This window comes from Lipomyces chichibuensis, assembly GCF_038497645.1.
Source record: "Lipomyces chichibuensis strain CBS 12929 unplaced genomic scaffold V1513scaffold_97, whole genome shotgun sequence".
Classification (NCBI taxonomy): Eukaryota; Fungi; Ascomycota; class Lipomycetes; order Lipomycetales; family Lipomycetaceae; genus Lipomyces; species Lipomyces chichibuensis.
The window spans coordinates 1-16485 of NW_027117549.1; the positions used below are offsets into that span (position 1 = coordinate 1).

A 16485-nucleotide genomic window follows, 5' to 3' on the forward strand; every position below is an offset into this window, starting at 1 on the left:
AAGGGTCCCTAACCCTTCAGCTGGTTCGCCGGGTACGCCGCAATGGCTATTTTTGATATTATGAAAAGTTTGGTGGCCATTTTTGATATTTGCCCAAATTGGGCAAATAGTATTAATGCCTTTCGACGTAAAACAAAAATCACCAGTGCAAAACCATGCCAACAAATCACCAACGCAAAACAACCGTGCCATAAAAAATGAATTTTCCAACACCTTCCCGGGTACGAACTTCCAACTCGACCAAAATAAAAAATTCGACAGAACCGTACCCTTCTTACTGCCAAGCCCCGTCCGGCAGCCCAAAGTATCCCTCCGCCGGGATAGATTTAAGTGCGGCAACCATCTGTCCATCAACACCTGCAGATGAGACCGTAGTACCCCACCAGATGAGCTTTTTCGGACGATACTGCAATGCGAGGAAGATCAAAATACCGCTGAATGCGACTCCGCCACTGAGCGCAGACGTGAGAACGAAATTGTACTTCGTCCACCACGCGAGGTACCGGCGGCGCACGAAGAACATGAAGAAGAAGGCAAAGTAGAATCCCTCTATGTAGTACGAGAGATTATAGTTACTGCCATAGCGGCCAATGCCAGAGAGAATCAGAACTGGGTGGACGAACTTTAACGCATTGTTGAAATATCTGCGCATGGCCCACATGGCAACGGAAGCTATTACGCCGATGAGGAAGGCGTACTTAAGGACAGGGTAAAGGACATTGAATGTGCGATTGGGACCGACTACACCGAGGAGGAGGGTCTCTGAGTACATCTGGTGAGGGAAGCTGCAAACGAATCGACTGGCCTGGGTAAAACTGCATAAATCGGGAATGCCGTTAATTAGGAATGTTATCGCACCAGTTGTCGTGAACACCTGAATCATTGTCGCAACAATCTGTCCTCTAAACACCGCGCGAGGTGGCAGTTTAGCATAATGTGCGAGCTTTTGGTCTCCGATGAACGATTCTGCCTGCTCGTCCACGTTGTAGCCGTAAACTCTGCAAAGCAGATTCGCGACACCGTTTCCTGGAACCATGTACCCTGCAAGGACAACTCCAAGAGTACTCACGCTTACCATGTATCCCGTAACTGCGTAGATAATCGCGCACGGGATCAAGAGCGCCATACTGGCCAACATGATGACGATGACGGCCCACACTGGTGTGGTTGTGGGGTACACAGTAAGCCCAATGATTCCAACTGCCAACGCAAGCACAAAGATAATGAGAAACCACCAATCTGGAACCTCAGGGTACTTTGACATCATGACTGAGATGGGGTCTTTGTACCGGTCGTAATTGGACATCTTACGATCCTTCAAATTCTTGATAAATCCCTTCAGCGCCTCATTGATCATTTTCCACTCGTTCAGCAAGACATACGTAAAAGACATGGTGTAAGTCGCGTATACTGTTCCAAGATTCAATAGGTTTCCAGCGGAGATATATGGCGGCGAGTATTTGCGGTACAGATTTTCATCCAAGACACCATTCACAATAACCTTCGACAGACTGTAGACCTTGCCAGTGCGATCATAGACGTTACTCGTGTTCGGAGGCATAAACGCAGTAAACTTATAGTTTGACCAATACATCCCAATTATAATTAATCCACCCAGAAAAGTTCCGAAAATTCTGTTGGCGGTGGAGAAGAATGGCACAATGAGCGGCGACGAGTAGCTGATAATAGACCAATCGAACGACGTCAAGGGATTGAAGCCCACGCCGATCTTCGAGCCAGTGATGAACGCAAGTGTCTTGTTCTTAGGCGCGATCCATGTCATCCAATTAAACGTACTGAGCGCGGTGAAAAGGTAGTCCGGGATGAAGAAGTAAAAGAACATTGAGGTGAAAGTAATGAAGAAGAACTTGTACTTTGTAATTGTCCAACCATGGATGTTCTTCTTTTCCTCAGGAAGAAGCAGAGTCTTGTTCAGCTGCAGTGTGGGAAGAATCGTGGGCCACACCGCCTTGCTCGGGTAAATTACCCATCGTCGAAGCAATCCCGCAATACCAAAGCCAAAGAATTGGGTCGACATGGTCATTAGGATCATGAATCCGAATCCGACAAAGTCGAGGCCGAAGAACATAGGCAGTTTCAAGGCAACGACATAGTTCATGAAGTTTGAGCTGCCTGCGCCCACATTGGTCATGACGGTCACGAACATTTGCTCCTTGAATGACCACGGACCAGGGTTCAGATTGATTCTCTTTCCAAAGATGCTGATGGTGGTCCGCGGTAGAATCCGTTGAAAGAGTCTGCCGGAAGGATAGACCAAAATCTGGAGAACTGTGGAATTCAAGTATAGAGAAGGCTGACGAAGAGTAAACATCTGGTTGATAAAAGAAGCGCAGGCAACCCAGAAACATCCAATAATATATGCTCGGAAAGTTTCTGCAGGGATACTTGTGTCGTCGACAGGCTTACACACAGCACGAACTTCCGGATACGGCGAGTGGTACTTCATCAAGGTTGCCTGGAGACGTAAATCCAATTCAAACGTCTCATGTTCCATGCCAGAAGCCTCCTCGCCGCCCAGAAGGAGCTTGATCTTGCGCATCGCTCTTACGGGAAAGTTAATGTCATCAGAGTGATACTCTGCTGCTTCAGTCAATACCTCATAAGCCTCTTCGACGCCCATGGTCTTCATCTTCTCAATTACAAAGTCAGCATCCTCATCTAGAAGATCATTACAATCACCAGACTGGGCAATATGTTCAAGGATTCTCTCCTTGTCGTCCACAGACGAGACAGCGACTCTGATGTTGTCCTTCTTCTCGCTTTCGATGATGCTGATGGATTCACGGACCGAGATCCTGCCAATATCTGGCGTGGCATCATTAGACTTTTCGTAGTAGATGGACATCTAATCAAGCGTTAGAGAGAAAAGCGCGGGAACCTAGACGGCCATACCTTTTCACCAAAGTTATCTTGCGCTTGCGCTCAGACCAGAGCTTTAAGCAATCTGATTATTAAATGCCGCGAAATCAGGGAGATCTCCTTTATATATCAGACTGACGTTCTCCTGCCATGCCTAATAAAGTCAAGCAAAGTCTTAGCTGCATATCTTATCTTTAGCAGAAGTTGATAGGCTTGGCCTCTATCAGAAATGCCGAACATAATGTTTCAAATTCTGAGAGAATATTTCTTATCTGTGATCGCTTTTCTTGAGATCCAAGAAGCATGGCGACTGCATTAGCTTCGTCGAAGACACACAGCCGATACTAAAACAGGAACTATAGAGTGTAAGAGTGCTTGCAACAGGTCTAGAGTTATCATGGCGCCATCGTAATATGCGGCGCATCCTAGACTGCGCAACAGATGATCATGTGTTCATGAAATACCAGCAAAGTATACATTTTTTTAATAAAACATGCGAAAAACCATCGATATCCGCAGTCGGGAATGTGCCTTCGTTAAGCAATACACATTTCAACTGTTGCCGATAAGTATAGTCAAGGCAAGGGCCAAGACCGAAGCAACGGTAAGACAAATTCAAGAAGCACAAGCCAATTTAGTTACTCAAGCTTTGAGATTTGAGACATGGGCAACAAGCGGCGCATCAGCAAACGAACTTCTTCCGAAAGACAAACTTCCGGTGCTTCCGTGAAGAAGTTTCCTCGTTAAAATGTCCCGTTTTCCAGTGGCGGAAGATAGATATAATTATAATAATTATACAGTCGTCAATATGTATCCATTCCGTTCTGCAAGGCCCGATAATCTATAAAGAAAAAAATGGTCCATATCCCGATAAGGGGGTTTTGTGATTGGGAGATTATGCTAAAACCTTATATTAGAGATCATTGCAGCAAGCCTATCGCTCAGCCACCATATTCAATATTCAGCTCGGACTCCCAATGATTGATTGCACAGACCATTAGTTAGTCATTTGATAGATGCCCGTTAGAATGCCGAGGTTATCTAATTATATATACACTGATAACGTCACTTTTAGTATACCCGAGAGAAATGTCAAGCAACCTTGCTAACCTTCCATAGGCATTTGCACCTAAAACTGCGGCGCAATATATGACTAAATTACCCAGCATAGATAGCAGAAATATTCAACTTCTGATCTCATATCCAGTGGAAATATTACGTAGAACATGATATTCCCATAATCCGTTCAATTTACAGAAATGGAAATCATTACACTTTTGAAGAAAAGCGCAGTGAGAACTTGCTAGCCGCAGAAAATGTATTACACCATCTGGACTGCTATGTACTTAAACCATCCTGCTCTGTAAAGTATTAATCATACAAGATTTCGTTGCTTTTTGCTGGGATTTGGCAAACGGTGCGTTGAACATTGATTGATTGCACTGATCCTGATAGGAGCAAACACAATCCCCTGCATGCGCCGCATAACACCCTAACCCATAGTTTGGCGTTCTCGTATAGCGAACGAGCTTCTTTATCAAGAGGCGCATTTTCACATAGTAAAATCTGATCAATCACTGGATGAAGGCAGCGAGTGCATTCATCATCCGGTACTTCGCCGACGAGTTCACCGCACGTTTGGCGTTAGGAAAATACAAACTGATACTGCCGCAGTTATTCAGCCTGACCATTTTAGTCCTTCGATCTAGAGCAGCAAACTATACTACTTCTTGGCAAAGATTACTGCAGTATGATAATTGCACTATTATTTAGTAAGCTACAGTATCGCACGCTAGTTATATCGTGTTGTGGCTGTGGTCCCGACAGATGGAGCAGACAAGGCCAGTATGGCCAGTAACAAACTTCGACAGCTGGCATCGTGCCCAGTACGTAGTAGCTGGGAACATGTACATTGACAAGATAGGACTGATTTATATGCCTGTATTCGAGGCTAATTTGGTCCCTAGCATGAATACGCTAGCGCCAGTACGCTATTAGACGGTCAATCAGATTGATTGGTGCTCCAACTACCAATAGTACGGCAAATTATTGTTCCGTGATCCCGAGAACTGTGATAATAGGGATCTGGTACTGAAGAGCGTGATTTCTCATGTTGCCATTATTATCACTTTCGGAGTGTGTGTGTAATTCTTGGATAATGAAATCAATTTGTTCCGTAGATAGAGGCGGCGGATTTATCCTCTTTCGCATGGTTATCAGCAAGGTAACTAATGCTCAGAATTGCTGTGGGGGGAGCTTGAACTGATCCCGTACACAAAGCACAGCAAGTACCGGCGTATTGCGTTCTCAGAGCTTTCGCAGCAGCAGATTCCGCCACGATACGAGTTTGTCGGACGCCATACAGAACGAGGTTAGGGTAAAGGAGGAAAACCGGCTACTTCTCTAACAAATTGGTGAGAGAACCCATAGTAATCGAATATACGACGAATGGCAAGCAACCACCAGAGATATTGAGAGCGGAGACTATGAGGCACCTGGTGTTTCTGCGAGATGTATATAAATCTGAGGACGGATTTACGAACATTTATTCGTACTATTATTATATAGTCATCCGACAACTTCGACCTTCCGATTATTCATACTGCACTCCTAGATGCCATCCTGCGACTTGTATTTTTTGAAGGAATGCTAGTAGTGTTCTTGGAGAGTAGCTGAGTGGGGGTTGATAGCGGGCATTGGACAGTCAAAACTTAAAATATGACCGCGATCGTCGTGAACCCTCAAGCAGCCCGGCTGCTGACGACAGCCTTTTTTTGCCATCCATGAGGCATCAATCTTAGTTATCTAATATGTTGTGGTCTAGTTGTACGGATGTTATCAAACGAGCGATAGGAGGTTAATGCCTAGGATTTCTGGCCGCAACCTCCTCATGCGCAATTGCCGAAGCTAAGAATGGTTTCGCAATCGTGTTTGCTTTGCGGCGCTTTGCATACGACATTAAGTGGCTGGTTGCTTGGCCAAGAATAACAACAACTACTACGCATTTTCGCCACTGATGATACAATACTAATGTTCGTATGCTTAAAAACTGATCAATCGTACTCTCAAAATCATGTAAATTTCAAGATTTCATCGATTGACCTTCGACTGCAATGACAAGTCGTATCCACCTTATCAGGCACGCCGAATCCGTGCATAATACGGATCACGACTTCAGTCGGCTCGACCCAGAGTTAACCGCTTTGGGTAGACAGCAAGCGGATGGTTTCCGTCTGATATTCCCCTCCTCAGATGAAGTCGGCATGATCATCACGTCCCCACTTCGCCGGACTATACAGACCACTCTCCTGGCCTTTGCGGATGTACTCGACAAACGCTACTTCGACGAGGGCTCTGGAAAAGGTGTCGACGGAGGCGCCGAATTGGTCCTGGACCCTGGCCTTCAAGAACGGAGCTCTCTTCCTTGCGATACCGGCTCCGATATACTGGTGCTGGAGAAGATATTCCCCGGTCTGGACTTTTCTAGCTTACATGCAGGATGGCAGCTCAAGGATGGTCTTTATTCTCCCGAAGCAGTAGATGACCGTGCAAGCAGTGTTCGCCGGAGCTTGGCAGACAGAGTTGTGGATCTGCAAGATTGTACAAGGAGAGACATTGCTGTAGTCACGCATGGTGTTTTCATGAAGCATTTGTCGGGGGATCCAGAGATAGATCTGCCAAAGGCTGGCTGGAGAACTTACACGATAGAGCAAGATCAAGAAGGAAGCGTGGTATTGGTTCCGATTGGGGAGTAAAGCTCCCGAAGTGTTTTGAGACCACAGGCACATCCATGACGGTGCAACGAAATTACTTTGAGGACACATCGAGCCGAAATTTGCAGTAAATAAGGCTTTGCCTTAAATTAAATCGTGGCAGCTTGGTTCTGCGAATTTGAATGCCATGATCTTGCGAGGTTCCTCTGTAGTGCAATTGAGCACAAATACATTTTGATGTAAATAATGCCAATCAAATAACTCAAAAGCCCAAGCGTAATTTCCTTACTTCCCTATTGCATTGGATGTTGAAATTATTAACCGTGCACTCGAGTGTTTGGCTTCTTTTTTCTCCATTTCAATCTCCTGGCCTTCTGCTGGATGAAACTGAATGGACCAAGGCGCAGCAAGCTTGATTGCACATGCAGTGGTTAACTGAACGCGTTGGCCGGCGTTGGTCTACGTGTGCATGACGTAAACGCTCTAGCGTCAGCAAGGACCCAATGGATTTCCCTTCTTATAACTCTCCAAGATGTCGAAGATGATGCATGATTTTCTTTCTCGTCATCATATGACAATACTTGAAATATCATGTTTGGACATTCTAAAGGCAGATTACCTATCGCAGTTCGTTCTGTTACTTTGCTCGGTGACATCCACAGCACCTCGACCCACTGCGTCCGTGACAATGGATTTAATGGCCAGATTGGCGGTGTCACCCTGCTAACTTACGGTGATACGATGTTTCGCGATTCGTCTTACAGCGACACATTTCGCGGCATGACCTCTGATAGCGTGGCGCTAGCGACTTCCGATCCTCTTCAAGTCACCGATGTATTGCTGGATGGCGGTGGCTGGCCGCAACAGTTTTGTCCGCTTAATCCCGCATGGAACGAGGATAAGAGCATCCATGCCATGGGCATCACCAATGTTGTCGAAACAAGCCCCGGGAAAGGTATTTTGTTCTTTCTCAAAAATTACAGACCTGGCGGAGTCGATAATTTAGTCGGTGCCGGCGTCGCCGTGGTTACCATGAGAGGCTACACACCGACATGCACGCGTCTTGCGGAGTATTGGTGGGACGGAAAGACGGAACCTCACTATGGTGACGTTGGTGCTATCATGTTCGGCAACCACATCTATGCGTACGGCCACGGCAATGCTTCCAAAGAGTTCGTCTACGTCTGTCGCGTCTTGGCTTCCTCTGCAACGAACCTCTCGGCCTACGAGTATTGGAACGGCTCACGATGGCAGAAGGAAAGGCTATATAACGTCTCCGAGAAGGAGAGGATATTTTGGCAGATCCAGAGCGGCCAGGTTATCTGGAACCCGTATTATAACTGCCTCATGTTCGTACACTCGAATAATTTTATGGATAATCAGATCTTAGCCATGACTGCAAGCTCGCCCACCGGTCCTTGGTCGTCGCCAGTGACTCTGCACAAACTTCCGTCCGGTGCCGTATATTCTGCCACTCCGCACCCTAACTATGACTGGACTGGGAAGACATTGGTATGTTCTTACACGAAACACCCGAACAGGCTGCAGGCCGTCAAGATTACATTTAAATGATCACAGATGACCGTCCAAGGTATGTTGATGATTTGAGGAACCAACCGCCTGACACCAGCTCAACTTCCCACATAGAGATTAATGGCCCACCGAATGTCAATCTGACTCGGGATAGAGCTATGCGCCAGATGGCGCCGTGTGTCGGCGCGCCACTCGTCGCTCTGTTTGTGTTTGTGCTTACCTTTAGTTAAGTTATAAGGTAGAGGAAGGGATATATACATATATGGTAATTAAGGAGTTATGACCGCTATTTCTGTGGCGGTAACATGGGCTGCGGCCGGGCCAGGCAAATATAGAGCCTTGGATCCGCATGTTGTACACTGAATAATCTTTCTAATGCAAGTTCGTACTTATTGACTCCTCGATCTTACAAATGTTTGAGGATTTATATTGTACGACGAGTAGCCCGACCATGAGCAGGAACTCGACCAATTAATGCCTGCAATAACTGGCCTACTGAAGAAGGGTCATAGCAACGCTTGATGTCCTGAATTGCGTGCCAAAACGCCTGAGTAACCACTAACTTTTCGAAAGAATCGTAAAGTAAAGATATTCTCTCCGCGGTTTCAAAATGGCTCTATGATACAATAATAAATAATTGATGTCTGTGCCACCAACCACAAAGTGATATCGCCGTCTCTCATTCAGGCGAAGCGGCGGCCTTGGCAGTGCGTCGTCTCCCCAGTACGAATAAGGTAATTAAATTCAATATTTAATCTGAGAGTATCGAGCTTCAGTAATAGCCGCTTTCGTAATGGATGCTTTTACAATTGACTGTGGCATTATATTACCGTACACCGCTTATTTGGTTGAGTCCCCGAGGATTCACGCGCTGTCGACCGGTCAGCCGCTTTAGATGTCCGAATTTGCTACAACGAACCATAGATAGTTAAGCCTTACGCATGTGGTGCGATCCGGGATTTCACGATAGCTTTATTCAACAGCTCGATCGGGATATCGTTCGAAATTTGCAGCCTTCAGTGTCAGCTCGTAATTACCTTTGCAGACCAGAAATACCTTGGTGCGTGATGAGTTAAAACCCAAATGACGTTTACAAAATCTAAATCCATTCACAATGAAAGCCTGAATCTGAAGATAACGTGGATGGCGAGCGTACATTACGGGTTCAAAGATGATTCGCGGCTGGTACTTGTGAATTAGGGCACATTGAGGGCGGAGCTATGGAACCTCGACTTCGCCTAACTTATTGATCGTTTGGTAACCAATCGCTTCTGTTAATTTCGCAGGTGCTACACGTAGCCACACAGAAGTCGTCGCAGGAAATATAAGTCGCGGTGCGACTGGTAGCGACCTGGAAGTGTCTTCTGCATACGCAACTTTATGTGAACTCGTGAGGCTGACCAGAGGAGAGGTACTGTGAATTAGTTACTGAGTCTTTAGCGTATACCGCATCCTATATATTCTTGCCCTGAGAATGATGCACCGGAATCCCGAAAAGCACGAAAGATGTTGTCGCCGATCTCGATCTCCACTCATTTGGAGATACACGGGGTGTTCTCGTCAGTACAATGAACGATATCCCAGGTTATCGAGTCGTACGTGTAATCAGCACTGTCTACGGACCTACCGTCCGCTCTAGAAATGTCATAGCCGACATTGGGGCCGGCTTCAAATCGTTGATTGGCGGCGAGGTGGGAATCTTTACGAAAATGTTATATGACAGCCGGAATTCAGCCGTCGACAGGATGGTTGGCGAGTGCTTGGCGAAAGGAGTTCATGAGATTCGAGAGCGGAGAAATGGAAGGCAGGTTTGCTGAAGTATGTGCATATGGTACCGCCTGCATCATTGAGAAGATCAGTTGATAGATTCTCAGCAAAATTTGGATGTGGAAGTGTTTGAATAGTTTACCAGAAGAAATGTTATTTCAGACGCCATAGTTTCGAAGTATACTGTGAAGCGATATTGGGCTTCAACATGGCGGCAATCAACTGTAACTATTTTTTACGAAGTGCATGTAATTGCTTTATAGTTCGATGCAGTTCCGGTGTTCGTCGTCCAATGCTAGCAGAGAGAAGACCAATCGCCTGCTTAATCTCCACTCCGGTGAAGGCTGCTTGCTATAACGGCGCTGCCCATCAATAGCGTAAACAGAAACAATGCACAAAAAATACAAAAACACTCAGCCACCTTCCATTGTTGCGTCTCTTACCTTTTACGCTATCAGGGCAGCTTGTAACCCACTCACCTACCCTTCAGTTCAAACCATTTGTAGCTCCATTTCTATTAAATTGGTACTAGAAAGGAGTCGGCAACATACGCCGCCGATGACTTCAGATTGCACAGCTGCTATTCGAAGGACAGGAAGGCTATCGATTAATTGAAAGACTTCAAGAGCCTTGAGTTTCATTGGCATTTAGTACTCCGTGTTTCAGTGGTAGCCTTAAACTCGATCGTACGAAAATGACAGAGGTACTTATTGACTCAGCATTTGGCACTAATAAGCATGGATATGAGCTTTACTGCGTTTTTACGGACCTTGTCTCTCTACCTCTATCCTACTTGCTACTAGGTACACGTGGCGTCCAGGAAGTAGGCAAGAGGGGAACCCGGCTGACAGTGCGTGGTTGACCGCATTACGAGCTACAGGGCTAAATCCGAATGTTGTTCATACCGACAAGGACTTTGCAGGTAATAGATTGGTATTCAAAACACTAATTACCTGCTTTGGTAGAGGTGACAGCCGCTAGCCTAGCCTTCGAATGAAACAACGACAGATATAATCATCATCTATGCCTATGGCATAGCCTGCGAGCCATTCATCGATATATCACAGGTAAAATCGATTTAATCGATAATACTAGGAATTCTACGTGGTTGACAGCTTTGCCTCAGTACCTGCATTTTCTGCGGGTAGAGTCTGACTGGATCCTGTCGAATGGCCAGTCGCAGCAATGTACCCAAGGACCAAGCGCGAACCTTGCGGGCCATGATAAAGCGGCATTACAAGACATTATCTTGCCAAACCCTATTTTTTGACAGCGAAGTCTGGCGCCGGAAGACTGCAGTATCAGACTATGAAGAAATTTATAGCATGAAATTTATGGCAGCTCGATCAAAGAAATGCTGGAATATTGCAAGTCTATTGATCAGCCGCAATTTTTTAGGTATTTTTGGATTAACTGGTACCGGCCCGACTTCAAAAGCGATGGAAAATTGCGTCAATTTGTAGCCGACCAGGCTCCAAATCGTGGAGAATCCTCAAGAAGGATTGTGTGTCGCTATTCGCTAAGCCCAGGCTTGATGTCCTGGCCTGATTGATATCACATAATAACAGCAAAGAAGGATTGACAGCGCAGAAAAATACAGATGCAGAAGAAATAGGAAGTGCGAACAAACAGACATCAAGGAACAAGCTCTGAATACCTCCGTACACGCGTGACCGCCGTTTGCACCATGAAGTCCTGAAATTTACTTTCAAACCATTCCCGGTAGAAGAAGTTCACAGGGACGGCCTGAACATCTTGCCCGTTGAGGAGATGGCTGGGAATACAATCTTCCAGGACAACCTCCCTCAGGTTTGGAGAGATGCTGTGCCCTACAAATTCACCATTTTGCACGATAGTCTAATAGAGAATTGTGGTTAAACTGGTGTAAGACAAATCCTTACATGTTCATCACTTACAAATGAGTGTTGTGGCTCTAGTAATGTCTCGGCCGCAGATTCGTCGTCCCCACGGTAAGTTTCAAGGACAACTTGGCGGACCCTCCCAAACCAGGTCGCACCGTATCTTACCAACGGGCCGTAGGGATATTGTAATAGCTGCTGACGAAATACAACCTCAGCTTCTCCGGCCGCAGCATTTATCTCCTCAATGGATGCATAGTAGCGTATCTGTGGTTTTTGTCCACGGCTTCCTTCAGAAATCGACATCGCAATACCGAGTCGGCAACGCAGAGCGCATACGGACCAGGATATGGCGGCCCGCAAACTATCATACGACTGAGAGACTCCGACTTCGACAGCGATCATTAATGTGGAACGATTTCCCTCGTGGTATCGCAATGTGCCATCCGCAGCTCTCGTTGTCAACCCACGGCTGGTAAACCCGTTTGACGCCGACTCTTGGTAAAGACCGAGATTACGCGTTATTTCTGGACTGATCCCTGAACTAAATATAACTTCCTTGTAGATGGTGGACAATAATGCACCAGTCATTCCCGAATGAAGCGGAGTTGGTGGTGCTACCACGATGGCCACACTCCTCATGCTGTCGTACCATAGCTGAGGATACCTGTGTGCGCTGTCAGCAGGTCTTGACACAAATCTGTGAAATACATACTTGGATTCCTCTCTTTCAATTATCCCGTTCACTCGTTCGTACTCTTCGCGACTTGCTGGCACTTCTAGCCTTGTGTCCGGCGAAAGCGGTCGCTGAATAATGTTTAAGAGCTGCGAATGCTCCATGCGGTGGTGACAGTACGAAGCAGCTTTCTTGTTCTTGGCTGGCAAGATCTCAATTCTGGACTTCCTCTTCGTCCATCTCTGCTGGCTATGGTCTTTTGTATATTGCACTGCAACAAGCTGACGATTGTCGGCTGCAGATCCAATACTACTCCGGTCGATGATCGCATCCATTTTCGATTATCAGGGAACAGTGCAATAAGATTGACAGAAGTGATGGAAGGTGGTATTGAACCTTCAGAGCTTTGACAGTTCCCTTAATGCGAGAGTCAGAATTAGAACAAGTCCGTTTGTGCGTGTTCGATTTCGGCCCGCCGTTGAGTGTTTTTTGGCCCGAGGCAGGTAAGCCATGATCGGAGCGCCACACGATAATTGATGCCAGCAACAAAATGTTCGCTTTCTATTTGACTCGAGCATAATTGGGACTAGGACCAGGATTATTGTTAGAGATGGCAATGTGCGTGAATTTAAAAGTCAGTTGCGAGTTAGTAACGTAAGGTCTTTTGAGGAACCCAAGTCGAGATCGAGTCTGTCGATTTTAGAGTTGATTATCGCTATGATACAACCGTGTGAACTATTCGGATTACTTGATTAATTTCGTCTATTCTAACTCAAAGTTCATTTAAGAGACGGCCTGTAATAGAGAAACGGGTCCGGTGTGATACAGGTGATAGCATATGAAATAATACGATGCACATAAAGTACTGAGCTGGCATGACTTGAATCGCATATAAAACATGCAGAAGACTTGGGGTGCTGACGTTGGTGAGAGCACGACGTTGATCTTCTGGACTGGCAAATCTCAATCCTGGCTTTCTTCTTCGTCCTTGTCTGCTGATAATGGGCTCTTAGTACATTGCGGTTTGCTGCACATCCAATACTACTCTGGTCGGTGATCGCATCCATTCTCGATTAGTAGGAATATTATCATTTGAACGACAGAAATGACGGAAAGTGGCATAAACGTTCAGAGCCTTGATAGTTCGTGCACCGCTCGAAGAAGCTTCAATTTTGTCAGTTTGGAATGCCGCTCTCCTAGCGGAGTGGCCAGCTGCACCATAACTTCAGCGGGTAGGAGATTCAGATTACTACGGTGACCTTTTTCCCGCGGACATAATTTGCAAGGGAATTTAATGGCTCCAGGATGGAAACGGCCGTCACGGTCACATGGATACGACTGTAATTTACCTCGCGGCTGTCAACTGGACTCGAATCATGGACAGGTTTTGTTCTTTCCTTGTTAAATTAACTGTAGATATACTTTCCAGTGAAGCCATCACGAAAAGACCGAAAGGTTAGTGGCACAATCACTGAACTGAAAATCTAAATGCATTAAGATAAGAAGCTAAAAACCTATTGTCGACGTATGATCTACTTCCTACGATACAGTTATTGTGTTTTATCTACTCAAGGTCAGGATTGGACGACACTGAACACTACCACGATATGCCGTTATCGAAGCAGCAAACGCTATTTAATACGCATTATTACCGTGGATAGCGTATTGCCACACCATGACGACCAAATACTACCGTACATGTAGACTGGATGAAGAATAATTTTTATTCTATAATGTAATATATCTTCCTCTAGGTTGCTATTTCGAAAAATAAATAGGATGGTCTAGTTAGTGATTCCTTCGCATGGTTGATCCGCTGGGGTTGCCGATCACGTTATAAGTTATTATATATGATTTAATGACTTTATATATTGTTATTCAAAGACTTGTTGAACAATAATATGGGTCGGTGGTGCAAGGAAGACGTTTTCAAGCCCGACCTGTCTGCGTCCTTCTCCGGGTAACCCGTCCGCAAGCTTGTTCGTTAGCGGATCGCACTTTCCAACCTCAAATTGGCTGGGTGAGCTTCGCAATATTTTCATTTTCTGCTAATCTTGGGATATTGCAGTAAGAAGTCTTTGTTTCCTTGGAGGTGATGCAGCTCAATCTCGAGGCGCGGTGAGTCCGGCTTCGGGGTTCTGTTTACTCCCTGGTGTTACATCGGCTGAATCTTCATCACAATCGATGAACGGTCGCCGAGGTTTCCAAATACTTTGTCATCCTAACCGTAGCATGCCTGAAAGTATCACGGGTCACTTAACACTAACAACAGCACCGTTGGCATCATCTGGTGTCATACATCTTTCCCTAACTTTAATTATGAGTGCGATCTTCGAATTGCCGGCGTGACGCCTCGCAGCCGCAACATATAGTCAATCCCAGCCAACAACAGAGAAAAGCTGCTCACGAAGAACTCCGTTAGCCGCAGGAATTTCATGGAGCACCCGCAACTTCTGGATGTGGTGAGGCGTCCCCTGTCACCCGACACTCAGATAGAGGTGCACACTAGCTGGGAAGAAGTTGACCGAGTCGAAGAGATCTTGGACAGGAGGACGCAAGGTGTGTATTATTGAACACGCCTAATCGCGAGAGAGACTCTAATGCGGATTGATAGGTACCCGCTTCTGCAATACGACGCTGTGCGACAGATAGCAATCGTTAAAGCTGCCCCAACACCACTACACACGATAATGTTGACGGGACTAATGATAAACTTTTGCCGAAACGTGAATCGACAGGGCCTTGATGAAAATATTACTGATCGCCTTTTTTATGAATCAGAAGCAACTGAAACAACTTCCGGGGATGGAGCGACAAGGAGGATATTGAACGGTGCAATACGATACAAAATCACTGATCTTGATCGTCTGTTGATGATTGCTTTCGAGGTCGGTGTGTCGCAGACCTATACAAGCTTAAAAGATGCAATATCGTACGCCATATGTGTGCTCCATTGCCCACTCGGGATTATTTTGTGTATCAATGAACGGGGTCGTGGAAGAAGGCCACCTGTCGAGTACTACCAAAGTATGGAAGCGATGAATGCAGCAATCCAGCAGGCAGAGAATGACTTTCGAATTCAACTACAGCATTGTCCATATGGACCCTTAGTGGCAGACGGTGTGACGTGGTTCGGACGGGTAAGCAGAGTGATACTAGATGTTTTCCGCAAAGAACACGATGATTACCCCGAAGGCACTCGTCTTGAACCAGTTATGAAGGGCTTCCTTTTTCGGAATCTAAAGCTAACATAATCATGTTATTAGACAATAGTAATGGACGGACAGTATGTTGGAGGTGGCGTTTCTCCAAATCTGGCGGAAGTAACGCTTGGAGACTGTATCCCAACGCATTTGCTTGCTGGAAACGAAATACAAACAATTCCTGTCAATTTCTTTCAGCAAGACTGGTTTGAGAACAGCTTCCGTAGTGCCATGTTCAACACTGCAATTGCACGAGTCCGGGACAAAAGAAAAGTCGTTAGACAAGTACAGAACTAGTCTATCATAATCTCTATAATGCATCCCATATTTTGCGTATAAATATGGTATCAATATTGTTGTGCACTCTCTGAGAGTGTTAGGGACTCTTATCGTTCGACAATTGCAAATTTTCTGCTGGCCTCCAAAATGCGTGGTCGGGCTGTTGTCTGGAAACTCTGGAGTTGTCTGAGTGAATTCGGTTTGTTGCAAACGTTAGCTTTGTATTTCAAGTGCAAAGAAAATGACTGCCGTTGGAGTTTGCATGCCCGTCGCGCAAAGGACAGCACTCTGTTCAAAGTTACTGCAACTAATAATGTCCGTAGTTGTGCTCAATTCGTGCAGAAAAAACAGGCACCCCAATAAGAGCTGGATCACTAATATGTATGAGGGAGAGATAGAGCGTAAGCAAGGCTACAAAGCTACACATTTGCGGGAAGATGTTCACTTTGATCATGAGTGAAAATCGACCACGCTGTAGCAGAAATTTATTGTGATTTGATTACTTGACTGGGGAAGTTGATTTAAAACGTTGAGTCAAGGTCCTTTTAGACGCGCTTTGGGCTTGGCTGGCTTTG

The 16485-nt window shown here is 45.8% G+C and overlaps 7 protein-coding genes across 7 annotated transcripts; 5 read left to right on the plus strand and 2 right to left on the minus strand.

The window, feature by feature from the left end:
- Window positions 1-237: 237 nt before the first annotated feature.
- Window positions 238-3143, minus strand: V1513DRAFT_333892 (OPT oligopeptide transporter protein-domain-containing protein). Its single transcript, XM_066894717.1, has 2 exons — window positions 2914-3143; window positions 238-2866 (listed from the first exon to the last, which is right to left on the minus strand). The coding sequence occupies exon 2, from the start codon at window positions 2864-2866 to the stop codon at window positions 275-277; it is 2592 nt and encodes an 863-aa protein (XP_066750356.1). The 5' UTR covers window positions 2914-3143; the 3' UTR covers window positions 238-274.
- A 2850-nt stretch (window positions 3144-5993) lies between these two features.
- V1513DRAFT_386538 (histidine phosphatase superfamily) lies at window positions 5994-6635 on the plus strand (the record flags this gene model as incomplete). The annotated part of the gene is made up of 1 exon (XM_066895262.1): window positions 5994-6635. The coding sequence occupies one exon, from the start codon at window positions 5994-5996 to the stop codon at window positions 6633-6635; it is 642 nt and encodes a 213-aa protein (XP_066750357.1).
- A 274-nt stretch (window positions 6636-6909) lies between these two features.
- Window positions 6910-8194, plus strand: V1513DRAFT_333907 (uncharacterized protein). The gene has a single exon (XM_066894718.1). It carries the CDS (start codon window positions 7185-7187, stop codon window positions 8163-8165), a length of 981 nt encoding a protein of 326 aa, XP_066750358.1. The 5' UTR covers window positions 6910-7184; the 3' UTR covers window positions 8166-8194.
- Window positions 8195-9368: 1174 nt separating this feature from the next.
- On the plus strand, window positions 9369-9899 carry V1513DRAFT_455235 (uncharacterized protein; the record flags this gene model as incomplete). The annotated part of the gene is made up of 1 exon (XM_066899472.1): window positions 9369-9899. A coding segment is annotated over exon 1 (205 nt), but the record flags the coding sequence as incomplete, so codon positions are not given.
- A 581-nt stretch (window positions 9900-10480) lies between these two features.
- Window positions 10481-10802, plus strand: V1513DRAFT_455239 (uncharacterized protein). Its single transcript, XM_066899473.1, has one exon. It carries the CDS (start codon window positions 10588-10590, stop codon window positions 10753-10755), a length of 168 nt encoding a protein of 55 aa, XP_066750360.1. The 5' UTR covers window positions 10481-10587; the 3' UTR covers window positions 10756-10802.
- Window positions 10803-11177: 375 nt separating this feature from the next.
- Window positions 11178-12592, minus strand: V1513DRAFT_421902 (uncharacterized protein; the record flags this gene model as incomplete). Its single annotated transcript, XM_066895963.1, has 3 exons — window positions 11178-11750; window positions 11810-12419; window positions 12468-12592. The coding sequence occupies 3 exons, from the start codon at window positions 12590-12592 to the stop codon at window positions 11529-11531; spliced, it is 957 nt and encodes a 318-aa protein (XP_066750361.1). The 3' UTR covers window positions 11178-11528.
- A 2271-nt stretch (window positions 12593-14863) lies between these two features.
- On the plus strand, window positions 14864-15928 carry V1513DRAFT_481874 (uncharacterized protein; the record flags this gene model as incomplete). The annotated part of the gene is made up of 4 exons (XM_066900372.1): window positions 14864-14956; window positions 14977-14987; window positions 15043-15640; window positions 15695-15928. The coding sequence occupies 4 exons, from the start codon at window positions 14864-14866 to the stop codon at window positions 15926-15928; spliced, it is 936 nt and encodes a 311-aa protein (XP_066750362.1).
- Between the last annotated feature and the right edge of the window lie 557 nt (window positions 15929-16485).

Excerpts from the sequence above, each read along its gene's own strand:
- V1513DRAFT_333892 (XM_066894717.1), bottom strand. The coding sequence starts at position 2,866 with ATGTCCATCTACTACGAAAAGTCTAATGATGCCACGCCAGATATTGGC.
- V1513DRAFT_333907 (XM_066894718.1), top strand. The coding sequence starts at position 7,185 with ATGTTTGGACATTCTAAAGGCAGATTACCTATCGCAGTTCGTTCTGTT.
- V1513DRAFT_455239 (XM_066899473.1), top strand. The coding sequence starts at position 10,588 with ATGACAGAGGTACTTATTGACTCAGCATTTGGCACTAATAAGCATGGA.